Consider the following 17,253-nt stretch of genomic DNA (forward strand, 5'->3'; position numbering starts at 1 on the left):
AGGATAGGTATTGAGTTATATATTGAGCATTACTTCATCTCCAAAGCTAACCTTGGGCTATAGATAGGGAAAAACCTGCTTTTTTCTAAACCATAGCAGCTCAGGGTTAGGGTGAAAAGATATCAGGATTTTCTTCTGCCTTTTGGGGAAAAGTTATCTCAGTAACTAAAGGAAAGGAAAGAAAGATCATCTCTATTGTTTCACCAGTCGACTGTTTTGTTTGTATCTTTGCCAAGCTGTGCCAAGTCTGCAAGGACTTTGAGAAATAAATATTCTGTTTTGATGTTCAAAGCCTGTAGTAGCCTCAGTTGCTGGAAATCTCAAGCTTCTAAAGAAAGACCCCCGCGGTCCGCCCAGAGAAAGAGAGAAGCACATCTTAGCTTTATTTTTATAGGGTCTGGGTGAGACGGCACAACCGCAGGGCTGGACATTATGGGATATGTTCAGTCAGCAATGTGACAGACATTTTTCACGGAAGTTTCTTTGTCATTGTGGGTTTTACTGGTGGGGAGATTTCCCAACTTGGCTCCTTAGTTTCAAGGTGAGCTGGTGGTGATGAAGCAAGTGCGACGGAGACTAGAGTGCATCTGGCGGAAGTCTTCGGACGAATCTGACCAAACACAGGCTAGAGCAGTGTTCGTCAACCTTCCTAATGCAGTGACCCCTTAATATAGTTCCTCATGTTGTGGTGACCCCCAACCATAACATTATTTTTGTTGCTACTTTGGAACTGTAATTTTGCTACTGTTATGAATCATCATGTAAATATCCGATATGCAGGATGTATTTCCTTTCACTACACCAAGTTTGGCACAAATACCCAATACGCCCAAATTTGAATACTGGTGGGGTTGGGGGGGGGATTGATTTTATCAATCCCGGTTTTTGGGATTTATAGAGGGCCCTTAGAGAATCTTCTTCAGATCAGGCATCATTCGGAATCAAGCTCAAGTCTCATGGAAAATCCTGTTTCATGTGGTCTCGTCTCAAGGATAAATCTTGCTTTTCAAGTGGATTAGCAGGAGCTAGTCTGTTCATGGTTTCCTATTGAAGGCTTTGGAACATTCATTGCATTGGATTATTTGTGCAAGCTTTTTGGACATTGCTATTATTCCTATGTCTGGACTCTGCTTATTTTGCTGCTTTATTTGGCTTGTTTGCTTTTGGACTTTTACCTGTTTTATACTCATCTCTTTTCTTGGCTCCAGTATTTCTTCAATAAAAAAGGACTCTTCCTTCATTCAAGGTGTGGTGTTTTAATGATTAGAGGGCCCTGCTCCTGCTCTAGGGTACAACAAAGTAGTTTTTATATATATATACATTTTTATTGTGTTTTAAAGGTTACAGCGAAAGTGGGGGAATAATTCAAGAGAATAGAAAAGTAGGAAAATTAAGAAGATAGTTTCAATAACCCCCGTGTGAAAAAGTAAAAAAGAAAAGAAAAAAATACAAAAAAAACCCTAAAATAAAAAGAAAATCGAAAAGTCAAAACGTCCAAAAAAATCAAACACCAAACAAAAAATAAAAGATAAAAAATAAAAATAAAAATTGGACTTCCTTCTGATTCTGCCCGTTCAGTTTTCTCTTTAATCCATGTCTTAAATTTAATCCGATTTACATCATCATTATATCCTCAGTACTGTTATAAGTCCTTATAATTAGTTTCATTATAATCATCAATTATTGACCAGTTAGTCTGTTTGATTGGATTGCCTGTATTCTTTTTTAATAAAAAAGTTAACTTGTCCATGTCCTTAATTTCATTCACCTTGTTTATCCAGAGGAGTTTATCTGGTATTTCTTTCAGTTTCCAAAGTTTCGCAAAGACAATTCTAGCGGCTGTTGTCATATACATGAACAGAATATCCTCATTCGGATCTAATTTTATATCAGCATCTACAATTCCCAATAGGTAGTATTCTGCTTTTCTTGGAAATTTTTTATTAAATATTTTCTGCATTTCTTCATGAATATCTTTCCAATACTTCTGAGATTCTACACAGCTCCACCATAAATGGAAAAAGCTGCCTTCATGCTCATTGCATTTCCAACAAGCTTTTGATACGTCCTTGTACATGTGATTTAGTTTAACTGGGGTCATGTACCACCTATGAAACATTTTCATCCAATTCTCCTTCAAGTCCGTTGCATAGGTGTATTTAATTTTTTTTCTTCCACATTATTTCCCAGTCACACATTGCTATAGGTCTTTTAAAGTTTTCTGCCCACTTCACCATGCAGCCTTTTATTAATTCGGTCTCCGTTGACCATTCTAATAATTTATCGTATAATTTTGTGATACAAAGAATTTATCCCAGAATACTTCCTTGATCTGGAAACTTAGCTTTTTATCCTGGTTATATTGTTCCTTTATTTGTAAATGGCTCAGCCACGTAATCTTAGGAAAACTTTGATTTATTTCTGCTTGAGATTTCAATTCCACTGAGTCGTTTATTAAAAGTTCTTTATGTTGTTGTTGTTGTTCATTCGTTCAGTCGTCTCCGACTCTTCGTGACCTCATGGACCAGCCCGCACCAGAGCTCCCTGTCAGCCGTCACCACCCCCAGCTCCTTCAAGGTCAGTCCAGTCACTTCAAGGATGCCATCCATCCATCTTGCCCTTGGTCAGCCCCTCTTCCTTTTGCCTTCCACTTTCCCCAGCATCATTGTCTTCTCTAGGCTTTGCTGTCTCCTCATGATGTGGCCAAAGGACTTCCACTTTGTCTCTAGTCTCCTTCCCTCCAGTGAGCAGCCGGGCTTTATCTCCTGGAGGATGGACTGGTTGGATCTTCTGGCAGTCCAAGGCACTCTCAGGACTTTCCTCCAGCACCACAGCTCAAAAGCATCGATCTTCCTTCGCTCAGCCTTCCCTAAGGTCCAGCTCTCACATCCGTAGGTGACTACAGGGAAGACCATGGCTTTGACTAGGCAATGGATCTTGGTTGCCAGTCTGATGTCTCTACTCTTTACTATTTTATCGAGATAAAGTTCTTTATAGGTTGGCCAAATTGTCCAACCCAATAACCTTCTCTGCTTAGCTTCCATAGAAGAGATCCAAAGAGGTATTTTTGAATAAAAATATTTTTTGTATCTATCCCAAGTTCTGATTAGTGAGGAGCGAACAAAGTGGTTACCGAAATTTCTTTCCTTCTGTTCTCTTCCGTACCAGACGTATGCATGCCAACCAACTCGGAGATCATGACTTTCTAGCGTAAGAAGGTTTTCTCTTTTTAGTGTAATCCATTCCCTTAGCCAAATCAAAGCGCATGCTTTATGGTACAGTTTGAGATTGGGAAATCCAAATCCACCTCAATATTTTTTTTGTCTGTCAAGACTTGATATTTTATTCTGGCTTTTTTCCCCATCCAAAGTAGAATTTTGTGATGCACATTGTGATGCTTGTATGATACATGCATATTATTTTAAAGGGTGCATAAACCAAGGCAATTCTTTTGTTCAGCACCCTGTTCCCTGGAATACAACAGGATCCATATCCGGTTGGAGCCAACCGAGAATAAACCGTGCTTTTACAGACCTCAGGAACTCTCTTTCGTCTCTTTTCCTCAAACCTTCTCCCTGCCATTTCAAAAGCCATTAGACTATGGACTAGTATGCTGAATATATACAAGAAGTTTGTTAGTAAACCTTGAGATGTTGTTTTTCAAGAAGACTACTTTGTTTTGTCTCTTGAGTGCACAAACAATAGGAACAAGTCAAAACAGTTTTTATAACTGATTTAATAAATCCACAAGAAAGCAACACAGTTGTCTCATTAAACAAATATATAGAATGTAAGTACAATTGTAAAAATGCCCAAGTACAGCATAGATCTGCTAAAATCCCAGTTTCTAATCATGTGTACCGTAAAAGCTAACTTAATGAAATATTTGTAATGAATACCATCATGTGCAAAAAAAAAAAAAAAACCTGACTCCCAGAAAAGTTATATTGAAGGGAAAACACCATTTTTTTTTTCACAAACTGTGATATGGCTTTGTAGTAATGGCGGACTTTGGGTTGGGGGAGGACGGGCGGTCTGCAAAGATACCAGCTCTTCGTCTCTGGGCTGGAAACGCATCATACTGTATTGTAAGATTACCACTCTTGCTTTCGAAAAGGTAAAAAAATAGTGCATTTTGCGCATGTTAATACTGAGTTTTGTCCTGGGGGTGAGCAATAGAAAAAGTTGACTAGTTTCGACGACGAGGGACAGTCTGTTGGGTAGGCAGACATCTTAACAGGCGAATCATGGCACTAACTCCCAATTGTTGTGATATTTTTGTAAAAAAACAAAAACATCACAACGTATATTACAATAAAGGTGGAAAGGTATGTGACAATAACCTTTACTGAAATATTTAATTACTATATGTTGTAATAATTTTCAGTTTCTTTCACAAACGGATTAAATTTTATCAAAACGTGCCTTATCAGAAGACAAATATCAGTCCTTAAAGAGATTACGGTAATAATCAATCCATGAAGGAACTATTTACGGATGCCTGGCTATCTGCTCTAAGTATTTATTCAATTAGTCAAAATATGCTGGTAATTGGTAACATCACATAATTCACTGTCTTGTTGTGATCAAACAGTGTAGTTTTCCAGCTTGTTTGTCCCAAGTACAAAACAAAATCAGAGGAATATAACCGTTTACTAGTGATATAAACAAAACCAATTGCTCCCAATCTCATAAGCAAAGACCAAGGACTACTTCGATTTCAGTGAAGCAAATAGCACTTGTTATTCAATCCCAGTCTAAACCCTATTGCATTCCCTAGACCTACATTAGTTGGGTCTAAAACTGAATTGGGTTAGAAACTATACTTTTTAAACCCGAAATGCTATTCGTATTGATGAATCAAAGCAGGTGCAAAGACAGCGAAACCAAGCCCTGTTCTTTGATAATTATTATTAACGGCCTGTATTCTGACGTTAGTTTTTACTACAGGTAGATCCAGGATTGAGCAATGGGTTGATGCTCTACAACCGTTGATTCAATGGGTCTACTCGACTGGGGGCTTACCAATAGGGCGGTGGCCATTATTGGCAGCAATAATCTACATTCATTCTGATTTGAGCAATAATCTACATTCACTCTGATGAACCGAAAGAAACATATCTGCCTTTCAGTGGCTTCCCCTTCGAACAATTAAGAAGAACCGTCAAATAATTTGGTGCCTCCAATGCAGCTCATTGAAGGCCTGCAATTCAGCACAGGTCAGAAAAGATGGTTACTTTTTAGACTGGCAAAGAGAGCAGAAAAAACAAAAAAAGCTCTCCTTTATGACTGGAAAGCAGTACTGTTCACCAAATCACTAATGGCACATTTTAGCACATTGTCATGCAGAAGACGCATATGAACGGAAAGGAAATGCAAAAGGCAGATTCTCGCCGTTCTAAACCCTTGGGGATTGCATTGGAGATGAAGTATCTTTATCCTCTCACATTTCCTGAATATCTACATCAGAGTCAACTCGTTTGCAAATTCTATAGAGCCCTGTATCTTTTGCAAATTGATCCCAAAGTGGCGGCGACACGTCTTGACGAGACGCAAGATTCGTGCTCACCGACGGACTTCTTGAAGCAGGTTAGAACATTAGAAAGTCAAGATGATCCGTAAGAAAGAAAACATCTCAAAGCCGAACGTTTACAGTTGAAGAAATGAGATACGCCTTTTTCCCCCTACAGTACAAGTCCTATGTCAAAAAGATACAAAAGACACAAAAACAAAACCCCAATCCTTCCCAACAGAGCGGGTCCAGCCTCGACGTCTTTAGGAAAAGGCAGCTTGTCCTCAGTAAAAGACCTTCCGTCGCTTGGAGCGCAGGCTGAAGTTACTTTTCTGCGACTGGCTCCGATAAAAGTTACACTGCCAAGGATGAGTTCAAGTTTCTGTGAAGAAAGGGTTCTGTTACGCCTGCAATGACTTGGGTTTTCAGGCAAAGGAACAACAAACCTGGCTCTTGTGAAGGGAATAGAATACTACGGGAACCAGTCGAGGAATCATGAACGTATCTAGCGGTTGTGGACATGATTGCCCTTTTCTCAAGTCTTCTCAGAAACTCAAGTAGTAAATTCCTGAGGCCCTTTTCGGAGCGTAGGAAAAGTACCGTTGACAAATGACAACATGGAAGAGTACGGAATGAGGTATCTGCCCAGTTGTAATGCAATCTGTAAACAACTTATCGGAGATACATTGGCAAGAAAAAAACCCTAGCAAAACGGAATAGTGGGAGAGATAACTTCATCTCCATGGAAAGGGTCGTCCTCCTGATCCAGAGCTTTTTGCTCATTCCCAGTCCTTTCCGTTGCACTGCCTGCGAATGCAACCCCAGACCGAAAGGATTCTGTAATATTTGCAAATCTCGGTCCGCTTTTTTATTGCTTTGTGGTCTTTTGGCTGCAAGATTGAAAAAGAATAAGGCAGGGAGTCCCTCCACTTAAAAAGCGTGGAAAAAAATTAGGCACTAGATCCTTGGCAGTTTGTGCAGGGTTTGCTTTCTTCTCGCTGGTAACTCTGAAGCTGGACTGAGCACTGATAGACCCCAAAGGTGTTCAGCAGCAACCGCCTGGCCTTGCCCTGGACATCTTCCCACTTAGACGAGGCACCAGGAACTGAAAGGCAAGGGAAACACACAGAAAATGCTTTACACGTGTAAAATCTCAAATTTCAGGAGACACATTGCCATTCCAACTGCATATTTATGAGGGTTGAAAGTAATGCCTACACCTTCGTTGCTTGGGTTTGGATGGGAATATTTTAATAAAGATTATTATTATTATTATTATTATTATGTTCCAGCAGCATTATCTCCTGATGTTTTGCCTGCATCTGTGGCCGTTATCTCCAGAGGTTCTGTTAGCAGTGAAGCAAGTGGAGTGTATATATTTACAGCATTTATTTATTTACAGCATTTATATTCCGCCCTTCTCCTCACCCCGCAGGGGACTCAGGGCAGATTACAATGTACACATATATGGCAAACATTCAATGCCAATTAGACATACAACGTATATAGACATACACAGAGGCTATTTAACTTTTTCTGGCCACCAGGGGAACTGTCACTTTCATTGTCCATCTGCGACACTGATGAAGTACTTCCGCATTCCCCACATGCTTTTCTGGAGTGCTTTTTGCTGGAGTCTTTTTATTGCCTCATAAATTAGTTAATTAGCCTCCCCACACATAGGTGGTACCTAATTTTTCTACTTGTTACGGGAGGCTGTGAGGAACCAACAGGATGCCATGTTTTTGTAGTGCTTTTCCTGTATTTTCACTTAAACATGAAAAGGGGGCTTGGAGTTTTTCAGGGGAGTATTCAGAAACCACATGTGTAGAACATGCAGTAGATACAGATGTTTTACAAATGATCATTATAATACAAGCAACGTACTTTTTGGATGTAACAGTATGAGCCCCATTTTTTTACCTAATTGCAAGTGGACTACGACAATAGTTTTTCCTGCAGTTAGTGACCAGATGTTGAGGTTTTGCACTGAAAACACATCTTCGATTTTCATTAGCTCTTCTTTAATGAGTTCCACATTCAAATGTCTTGGGACACCTAAAAGGAAAACCAAGGATCACATTAAAACGAAATTATTATATTGAATAATGATATAATTGGCCAAACAGCTGCATAGTGCTAACTCCTTAATAGTCTGAAAATGCACATCAGCTGTTGAAGCGGCAAAGGTTTCAGTCTCTTGAAATATTGTTACACATTTATACAAACACTAGCTGTCCCCTGCCATGCATTGCTGTGGCCCAGTGTGTGTATATGTGTTTTTTGTGTTTATATATGTGGGCGTATATGTGTATATATGTGTTTTTGCATGCGTTGTAATGTACTTTTTGTTTTTCTGGCTTTCTAAGTCTCTTCTGCTATGTTTTTCAGTGTTTTTATGAGTGATGGTCACTCGTTGGCCTGATAGGTGTATTGTGTCCATTGGTTTTCGGGTTATGTTAATCCCACAAACTAACATTACATTTTAATTTATATAGATGGTCACTCGTTGGCCTGATAGCTATATTGTGACCAAATTTGGTGTCAATTCATCCAGTAGTTTTTGAGTTATGTTAATCCCACAAACGAACATTACAATTTTATTTATATAAATGAAGTAATTTGCAAACTGACCCAAGGGCACTCACCAAGTGGGTACTTGTCATGGTCCCGAAATTTGTCCCATCTGTTTGATTCATGTTTCCGTTTCATTCCATCCATTTGGATGGCACGAAACAGGAAGGCACCTCCTGGAATGAAAACAGCCTCGAAACGAAAGGCAGACGGGAGCGGGTACCGACTCCAAATCTGCTTTTTGGATCGATTGCCTCGCGCATAGGCCCAAAGCGCCGGGACCTGGCAGGGCTTGCAACCAAGCGCTGTATAAGGATTGTTCCTTACTCAGCACTCAGCTGCAGGCCCTGCCAGGCCCACATGCATAGGTCGAAAGCATGCACCTGTAGGCGCAGACGCTTTGGGCCTACACACCTGAGCCTCACAAGGCCTGCAGCCAAGTGCCAAGTAAGGAGCGTTCCTTACTTGGTATTCAACTGCAGGCCCAGGCACATAGGTCGAAAGCCTGCACCTGTAGGCGCAGACGCTTTGGGCCTACACACCTGGGCCTCACAAAGCTGCAACCGAGTGCCAAGTAAGGAGCGTTCCTTACTTGGTACTCAACTGCAGGCCCTGCAAGGCCGGGCACATAGGGCCAAAGCCTTCACCCATATGCCCGGGTGCTTTGGGCCTACACTCCATCCATTTGGATGGCACGAAAGAGGAAGGCACCTCCTGGAATGAAAACAGCCCCGAAACGAAAGGCAGACGGGAGCGGGTACCGTCCCATCCCTCCAATGATGGGCTAAAAGAAAATGATATTTCGGCCCCGAAAAGAGGAAACAAATATCTGACCTCCCAATTTTGGTAGGCTCAGATGAAACGGATTGGAACCCCCACAGAAAGCCGGGACACGAAACAGATGAATGTAAGCCCCGAATGCCCAAGACTAGTGGGTAGTATGTAAGCTTTATAAATAATTACACTGCATTTATATATACCTGCATGGCAGGGGACTAACTAGATGGCCCTTACGATCCCCTTCTAATTCTAAGATTCTACAATTTTGAAAAGTTTTAAATTAGGGAACAACACTTCCATAGATGTTTACATCCGTTCAGGAATTGGATCGCACAGTGAAAAATCACGGGGCTATGCTGATGCAACAAAGATCCGCATAGTCAAAGCCATGGTCTTCCCTGTAGTAACCTACGGATGTGAGAGCTGGACCTTAGGGAAGGCTGAGCGAAGGAAGAGAGATGCTTTTGAGCTGTGGTTTTGAGCTGTGGAGGAAAGTGCTGAGAGTGCCTTGGACTGCGAGAAGATCCAACCAGTCCATCCTCCAGGAAATAAAGCCCGACTGCTCACTGGAGGGAAGGAGACTAGAGACAAAGTTGAAGTCCTTTGGCCACATCATGAGGAGACAGCAAAGCCTAGAGAAGACAATTATGCTGGGGAAAGTGGAAGGCAAAAGGAAGAGGGGCCGACGAAGGGCAGGATGGATGGATGGCATCCTTGACGTGACTGGACTGACCTTGAAGGAGCTGGGGGTGGTGATGGCCGACAGGGAGCTCTGGCGTGGGCTGGTCCATGAGGTCACGAAGAGTCGGAGACGACTGAATGAATGAACAACAACATGCTTTATAACATACATTCAGGTCATTACTGGCGCGCCTCATTTCAGGAGAAGACAAAATACAAAATTCCATTCCAAAAGATATCAGTGAAAATCCCGCATGGCACATGCAATGGCAACCTCCCGCCCTGTGAAAACCTCCATGAAAACAGCTTGGATGCGCACATTATTGTGGCTTTTACCTGCTTGCAGTCGTTGATGTCAAATGTAAGAATTATTACCTTCAAGTACAATTATTCCAGTGTCCCGGATGATTCGAAATGTTGTGAAAGCCACAAGAATGGAGAATACGTATGTGCATATCGGGTCTGCAATCTTGTATTCTGGCTGAGACAAAAGAGATGCAAGCCTGGTTAGACTCCGCCTAAGAAGGGAGCTTAGCAAGCAGTCTGTGCCTTCTTTTGGAATATTTTGAAAGTTTGGAACAAGGGCTGGTAGGCAATTTGGCTCAGCTTTCATTTTTATGCAAGCCAACCTACTTCATGGCTGGAATCACTGGGTTGCTGTGTTTTCCAGGCTGTATGGCCATGTTCCAGAAGCATTCTCTCCTGACATTTCACCCACATCTATGTCAGGCTACTCAGAGGTTGTGAGGACTGTTGAAAACTAGGCAAGTGAGTTTTATTTATCTGTGGAATAATATCCAGAGTGGGAGAAAGAACTCCTGTCTGCTTGAGGCAAGTGTGAATGTTGCAATTGGCCACCTTGATTAGCATTGAATGGCCTTGCAGCTTTGTTAGGAGGTGTTAGCTGGCCCTGATTGTTTCTTGTCTGGAATCCCCCTTTTTTCTTTCTTTTAAGTGTTGGTCTTTATTTACTGACCTGATTTTAGAGTGTTTAAATACTGGTAGCAAGATTTTGATCATTTTCATGGTTTCCTCCTTTTGTGCTTGGACAATTTCAAAACAGGGAATTGAAGACAAGAATTTATTTATTTATTGACAACATTTTTACCCCGCCCTTCTCGACCCCCGAGGGGGGACTCAGAGCGGCTAACACGGGCTAACAATTCGATGTCACAATTTCATAATATAACAACAATATAAACCCATAAATACACAATAGATTAAAAACAATAACATTAATTATACACTCACAAAGCCATTTCCAAGAAACAATCAGGGGCAGCTAATCACCTCCCAACAACGATTTCCCCAGGCAGGAAGCAGCCAAACTTTGAAGCTGCAAGGCTATTCAATGCTAATGAAGGCGATCAATTGCAACATTCACACTTGCCTCAAACAGACAAGACTTCTTTCTCCCATTCTGGACATTCCACAGATATATAAACCCTACATGCCTAGTTTCCAACAAACCTCACAACCTTTGAGGATGCCTGCCATATATGTGGGTGGAAAGTCAGGAGTGAATGCTTCTGGAACATATCCATACAGCCCAGAAAACTCACAACAACCCAATGAGGAAGAGATTTACAATTCGTTCTGTGTCTGAAAAGAAAACGTAGCCATGTTCTGGTGAACATAGCTACCATATTCCACACAATCAGGATTCCTGGACAGGTAGATCTCCCAACTGTATATGGCTTCGACATCCCATTTGGATGAAGCCCATTCCAGGTGTTTCCAGTAAATACAGGGAAATTGTGGATGGAGTGGGATGCTTACGTGCCACAACATGCAGCATGGGAGTCCAATTAGTGAACAGGTCTTAACACAGATTGAAAACAGAATGATTCAGCCCCCTCCCTTCTCCTAGTAGCTCAGATCCTGGAAGGCACAGACGAGAGTGATACTTCTACAAGCTCTTAATTATGGAACTACTATTAGTCAACATCCTCCTGGTAGTGAAGAGAGGAACTGGAGAAGGATCTGGCTATGAGGACACAGACAGACACTTCCCTAATCGCACCCTCACTCTCCATCTCACTCCCCACCTGTTGAGGACTTGCAACTTGGGCAATGTGGAGCTGAATCCCAACAAATCCAGCCCAACAATTCCCAGATCAAAAATTCCACTATGTGTATACAGTGTTCCCTCACTATATTGCGGCGCGCTTATTGTAGACTTACTGTTTCACGGGTTCGCAATAAGCAGGGGGAAGCTGCGGGGGGGGGGGGGGAGAGGAGGAGGGAAGAGGGAGTCGGGCAATAGGCCAGTGTTTCTCAACCTGGGGATTGGGACCCCTGTAGGGGTCGCGAGGGGGTGTCAGAGAAGTCACCAAAGACCATCCGAAAACACAGTATTTTCTGTTGCTCATGGGAGTTCTGTATAGGAAGTTTGGCCCAATTCTATTCTTGGTGGGGTTCAGAATGTTCTTTGATTGTAGGTGAACTATAAGTCCCTGTAGCTAAAACTCCCTAATGTCAAAGTCTATTTTCCCGCAAACTCCACCAGTGTTCACATTTGGGTATATTGAGTATCACTGCCAAGTTTGGTCCAGATCCATCATTGTTTAAGTCCACAGTGCTCTCTGGATGTAGGTGAAGTACAACTCCAAAACTCAAGGTCAATGCCCACCAAACTCTTCCAATATTTTCTGTTGATCATGGGAGTTCTGTGTGCCAAGTTTGGTTCAATTCCATCATTGTTGGCGTTCAGAAAGCTCTTTGATGCTCTTTGATTGTAGGTGAACTATAAATCCCAGCAACTATTTTAACTATTTGTGATTACTGCTGCTATGTATTTTACTTGTTGAATTGTTGGCATCGAATTGTGCCGGTTGTAAGCCGCCCTGAGTCCCCCCTTGGGGGTTGAGAAGGGCAGGGTAGAAGTACTCAAAATAAATAAATAAATAAACTACTACTCCCAAATGACAAAACCAATCCCCCCACTCCCACCCCACCAGTATTCAAACTTGGGCATATCAGGTATTTGTACCAAACTTGGTCTAGTGAACACATCCTGCATATCCGATACTTATATTACAATTGATAACAGTGGCAAAATTACAGTTACGAAGTAGCAATGAAAATAATTTTCTGGTTGGGGGGTCACCACAACATGAGGAACTGTATTAAGGGGTCACAGCATTCGGAAGGTTGAGAAACACTGCACTAGGCCTTACCCTGGTTCTTGTCTCTGCCCACTCGGCAGCGGCCTCGTCCTCTTCACCGAGTCTGCTGCTCGCCACTTCAGAAGCCATCAACTTGCCCAAGGGGCCTCCAAGGCGGCGAGCAGTAGACTCAGCGAAGAGGATGAGGTTGCTGCAGAGTAGGGACACTCCACCTACTTGGCAGTGCCCTTGTCCTCTTGCTGATTCTGCTCTTCATTGCCCCAGAGACCCCTTGAGCTCTGTTGACCAGGCCTCAGCCCAGCCTGGCAGTGCCATCAATGGCACCCAAGGGTCCTCCGAGGCGGCGAGCAGCAGACTCGGCGAAGAGGATGAGGCCGCTGCCGAGTGGGCAGAGCATCCTTACTTTCACTTATTGCGGGTGGTCCCGGAACGGATCATCCACAATAAGTGAGGGTATACTGTTTATGGATTTTCTCATGGAAGACCAAATGTCCCTTGTATTGTCGAAGGCTTTCATGGCCGGAATCACTGGGTTGTTGTAGGTTTTTTCGGGCTATATGGACATGTTCTAGAGCAGGGGTCCTCAAACTTTTTAAACAGAAGTCCAGGTTCCAGTCCCCCTCAAACTGTTGGAGGGCCGGATTATAATTTGAAAAAAATGCAAACGATTTCCTATGCACACTGCACATCTCTTATTTGTAGTGCAAAAAAAAACACTTAAAGACAATACAATAATTAAAATGAAGAATAATTTTAACAAATATAAAATTATTAGTATATCAATGGTAAGTGTGGGCCTGCTTTTGGCTGATGAGATAGGGTTGTTGTTGTGTGCTTTCAAGTTGTTTCAGACTTAGATTGACCCTGAGCGAGGGCCGGGAAAATGACCTTGGAGGGCCATATCCGGCCCCCAGGCCATAGTTTGGTCTAGAGGCATTCTCTCCTGACGTTTCACCTGCATCTATGGCAAGCATCCTCAGAGGTAGTGAGGTCTGTTGGAACTAGGAAAATGGGTTTATGTATCTGTGGACTGACCAGGGTGAGACAAAGGACTCTTGTCTGATGGAGCTAGGTGTGAATGTTTCAACTAACCACCTTGATTAGCATATAAGGCCTGACAATGCCTAGAGCAAAAATCTGGCTACCAGTACTAAAAAACTCTAAAATTACAACAGCACAACAACAGAGAAGAAACAAACAAGGACATCTAATTACCTCTCAACAAAAGTTTGCTCTAGGTACTGTCAGGCCATTATATGCTAATCAAGGTGGTCAGTTGAAACATTCACACCTAGCTCCAGCAGACAAGAGTCCTTTGTCTCACGCTGGTCAGTCCACAGATATATAAACCCTTTTTTCCTAGTTCTAACAGACCTCACTATCTCTGAGGATGCTTGCCATAGATGCAGGTGAAACATCAGGAGAGAATGCCTCTAGAACATGGCCATGTAGCCCGGAAAAACCTACAACAACCCAGAGATGTTCTATGTTGCCAGGGCCGGCCCTAGGTAATCTTCAACTGTATTTTGGCCCCCCCACCCTCCAAACCAGCCCATCCTCCAGGAAAGAAAGCCTTACTGCTCATTGGAGGGAAGGAGATGAAAGGCAAAGATGACGTCTGGGTTGTTGTAGGTTTTTCGGGCTATATGGCCATGTTCAAGAAGCATTCTCTCCTGATGTTTCGCCTGCATCTATGGCAAGCATCCTCAGAGATTGTGAGGTCTGTTGGAAACTAGGAAAATGGGGTTTATATATCTGTGGAATAATGTCCACAGATATATAAACTCACTTTCCTAGTTCTAACAGACCTCACTACCTCTGAGGATGCTTGCCATAGATGCAGGCGAAACGTCAGGAGAGAATGCCTCTAGAGCATGGCCATATAGCCTGAAAAAAACTACAACAACCAAAATGTCCCTTGTTTATGTGGAGCAATATTCTCCATTACAAAAGCTCTGGGATCAACTTACTTTCTATAACCACTAAGCTATGATCAGGAATGTTTTGCTTCACATGCACGGCTCGCAATCCTACCTTGAAGCGAATGATGTACGCGGCTACGAGAACACCAATGCTCTGGACCAGGTCCCCTAAAGCGTGTACAAAGGCAGCTCTGACGGCCAGGCTGTTGTGGCCATGGCTGTGCCCAGACGCCGAGGCAGAGGGATTCGGTGGAGGGGCGGAGGATGGAGCGTGCGAATGCGAGTGAAGGTGGCCCGACTGGTTCAGCAAAAAGCCCATTCTGAAATAGAGCGCGGAGCACAAGCAGGGAATAAATAAGGAGAAAAGGGGAAGAAACCCCCCACATATACCCCTATTTTTGAATCCTACCACAACAAAAAATGTGTATAAAGGCTGCAATACAGCTATATCACAGTTAGCAAAGCAAATGTGTTCATGGGCTTTACTTCTTTGACAGAGCTAGAAATTACTTTGGATTTAAAAGCAGATAACTAGAAGTGTATGAGCTAATTCTGGATTGAGATGTAAGACCTATTATACCATATTTCTCCAGTTGTAAAATGCATTCTAATTTCAGTACAACCACCACCAACAAAAATACATAAAATATATCTGTGATTTTTAAAGATCTAGCGGAAAAATAAGTCTTAAAATGGAAGAAATACAGTATCTGTTTACAACCATCAAAAGGGAAGTTGGAAGTCGTTATTCTAATTTGATGTATCTTTCTTATACATCTAAAGTGGTTTCTTCTACTTTTTCTTTATTTTTTCTCTTAGTTATCTGAAATTCTTTTAAATAGTTGTCTTTTTTAGTGTACTTTGAAATTTAATAAAAATATGTATTTTTAAAAAGACTTTTTTTCTGCATGTATCTCCCTCTGCTCAGGTTCAAGAGACCTGGAAGGAACAGATTGAAAAGTGAGAAAAAGTGTGTGTAAAGCATAAAAAAGACTTGAGAACATACTGCAAGTCCCTTCTGGTGTAAGAGAATTGGCCGTCTACAGAGATGTGGCCAAGGGGACGCCCGGATGTGTTACCATCCTGCTGGGGGGCTTCTCCCATGTCCCTGCAAGCTAGAGCTAACAGACAGCTCACCCCATCTCACAGATTTGAACCGGCAACCTTCAGGTCAGAAACCCAACCTTCAGGTCAGCAGTTCAGCCAGCACAGGGGTGATTTGAACTAGCAACCTTCAGGTCAGAAACCCAACCTTCAGGTCAACAATTCAGCCAACACAAGGGTGATTTGAACCGGCAACCTTCAGGTCAAAAAACCAAACCTTCAGGTCAGCAGTTCAGCCAGCACAAGGGTGATTTGAACTGGCAACCTTCAGGCCAGAAACCCAACCTTCAGGTCAACAATTCAGCCAACACAAGGGTGATTTGAACCGGCAACCTTCAGGTCAAAAAACCAAACCTTCAGGTCAGCAGTTCAGCCAACACAAAGGTGATTTGAACTGGCAACCTTCAGGTCAGCAGTTCAGCCAGCACAAGGGTGATTTGAACTAGCAACCTCCAGGTCAGAAACCCGACCTTCAGGTCAGCAGTTCAGCGAGCACAAGGGTGATTTGAACCGGCAACCTTCAGGTCAAAAAACCAAACCTTCAGGTCAGCAGTTCAGCCAACACAAGGGTGATTTGAACTGGCAACCTTCAGGTCAGCAGTTCAGCCAACACAAGGGTGATTTGAACCGGCAACCTTCAGGTCAAAAAACCCAACCTTCAGGTCAGCAGTTCAGCCAGCACAAGGGTGATTTCAACTGGCAACCTTCAGGTCAGCAATTCAGCCAGCTCAAGGGTGATTTGAACCGGCAACCTTCAGGTCAACAAACCCAACCTTCAGGTCAGTAGTTCAGCCAGCACAAGGGTGATTTCAACTGGCAACCTTCAGGTCAAAAAACCCAACCTTCAGGTCAGCAGTTCAGTCAGCACAAGGGTGATTTCAACTGGCAACCTTCAGGTCAGCAATTCAGCCAGCTCAAGGGTGATTTGAACCGGCAACCTTCAGGTCAACAAACCCAACCTTCAGGTCAGCAGTTCAGCCAGCACAAAGGTGTACTAGCCAGTGCACCACCGTGGCTATTACGTGGAAGGCACTATAAAATGAAAGTGATAATGATAATGGATGATCTTCATTTTCAGAAGAGGAACCGGTCAACGTACATGAGGTTGACAGCCACACCGACGGCGGCGGTAATAAGCATGACATCCCCATTGATTTCGTAGTCCATGTGGATGGTCCTTTGAACAGCTTCATACAAGAGGAAAACCATAAGGATATAAATCAGCAACACGCTGAACATGGCAGACAAAACCTCTGGGAGAGAAAAAAGAAAACAATAGTAGCACTTGTTATTTCCAAGCAGCTAATATATTACTAATAATATGGCAATATAATGATATAGTGCAATATAGTGATATATCATACTGATATAGTACTATGCTAATAATATAATAAATTGTATATAAATATATCTTGTAAGCCAATCTAAGTCCCTTTCGGGATGAGAAGGGCGGCATATAAATGCCGTAAATAAATAATAAATAAATAATATCTGTGGAATAATGTCCCAAGGTGGGAGAAAGAACTCTTCTCTGCTTGAGGCAAGTGTGAAA

General features: G+C 42.5%; 1 protein-coding gene across 2 annotated transcripts in view; it reads right to left on the reverse strand.

Moving 5' to 3' along the window:
- Positions 1-3,716: 3,716 nt before the first annotated feature.
- SLC30A4 (solute carrier family 30 member 4) overlaps positions 3,717-17,253 on the reverse strand; it is a 34,681-nt gene continuing 21,144 nt past the window's right edge. The window contains exons 4-8 of one of the 2 annotated variants that reach the window (XM_060755241.2): positions 16,801-16,954; positions 14,710-14,917; positions 9,923-10,028; positions 7,436-7,570; positions 3,717-6,617 (exon numbers count right to left, since the gene is read on the reverse strand). In XM_060755241.2, coding sequence (XP_060611224.2) covers positions 6,463-6,617; positions 7,436-7,570; positions 9,923-10,028; positions 14,710-14,917; positions 16,801-16,954 — 758 coding nt within the window. In that variant the 3' untranslated portion in view covers positions 3,717-6,462. Of the gene's footprint in view, positions 6,618-7,435; positions 7,571-9,922; positions 10,029-14,709; positions 14,918-16,800; positions 16,955-17,253 lie in introns of those variants that run through there. The other variant, XM_060755242.2, reaches the window with a different exon arrangement.

This window comes from Anolis sagrei, chromosome 9 (genome assembly GCF_037176765.1).
Source record: "Anolis sagrei isolate rAnoSag1 chromosome 9, rAnoSag1.mat, whole genome shotgun sequence".
NCBI classification, from domain to species: Eukaryota; Metazoa; Chordata; class Lepidosauria; order Squamata; family Dactyloidae; genus Anolis; species Anolis sagrei.